At 49.8% G+C, this 596-nt stretch overlaps 1 protein-coding gene across 1 annotated transcript; it reads left to right on the top strand.

The window, feature by feature from the left end:
- Window positions 1–47: 47 nt before the first annotated feature.
- On the top strand, window positions 48–590 carry LOC111648243 (atrial natriuretic peptide-converting enzyme-like). Its single transcript, XM_023398081.2, has 2 exons — window positions 48–184; window positions 389–590. The coding sequence occupies exons 1-2, from the start codon at window positions 119–121 to the stop codon at window positions 569–571; spliced, it is 249 nt and encodes an 82-aa protein (XP_023253849.1). The 5' UTR covers window positions 48–118; the 3' UTR covers window positions 572–590.
- Window positions 591–596: the final 6 nt, after the last annotated feature.

Raw genomic sequence — 596 nt, 5'->3', positions numbered from 1 at the left:
GTGTGTGTGTGTGTGTGTGTGTGTGTGTGTGTGTGTGTGTGTGTGTGCAGTGCCCTTCAAGCTGCAGGAGGGGGAGGTTCGGATCATCTCTCTGTCTCAGTGTCAGTCGTACTTCGACATGAAGACCATCACTCCCAGGATGCTTTGCGCCGGTTACGACGCTGGAACCGTTGACTCCTGCATGGTAACATCTGCACCAACATCTGGTCGGGTTCATTCATATATTATAAGTAAATCTGTTGAGTTTTGTTCTTTTTTTTTAACAAAAAACAACAACAACAACAACAAAAAGCTTTGCAGCAAAACTTGTACAACTGAATTATGATTCTTACTGGTTTCTGACCGTGTGTGTGTGTGTGTGTGTGTGTGTGTGTGTGTGTGTGTTCAGGGCGACAGCGGCGGCCCGCTGGTGTGTGAGGAGGACGGCGGTCGCTGGACGTTGTTCGGCCTGACGTCGTGGGGCAGCGTGTGCTTCAGTAAAGTTCTCGGACCCGGAGTTTACAGCAACGTGACGCACTTCACCCCCTGGATCCAACAACAGATCTACATCCACACATACCTGAGCGACTAACACACACACACACACACACACACAC

This window comes from Seriola lalandi, unplaced genomic scaffold, assembly GCF_002814215.2.
Source record: "Seriola lalandi dorsalis isolate HSWRI2012SDOR001 ecotype SW California unplaced genomic scaffold, Sedor1 jcf7180002038144, whole genome shotgun sequence".
NCBI lineage: Eukaryota > Metazoa > Chordata > Actinopteri > Carangiformes > Carangidae > Seriola > Seriola lalandi.
The sequence above is the reverse complement of the archived record's forward strand: the minus strand, read 5'-3'. Positions and strand labels throughout refer to the sequence as shown.

Excerpts from the sequence above, each read along its gene's own strand:
- LOC111648243 (XM_023398081.2), top strand. The coding sequence starts at position 119 with ATGAAGACCATCACTCCCAGGATGCTTTGCGCCGGTTACGACGCTGGA. Across the intron at positions 185-388 it reads GAACCGTTGACTCCTGCATG|GGCGACAGCGGCGGCCCGCT; the intron begins GTAACATCTGCA and ends GTGTGTGTTCAG.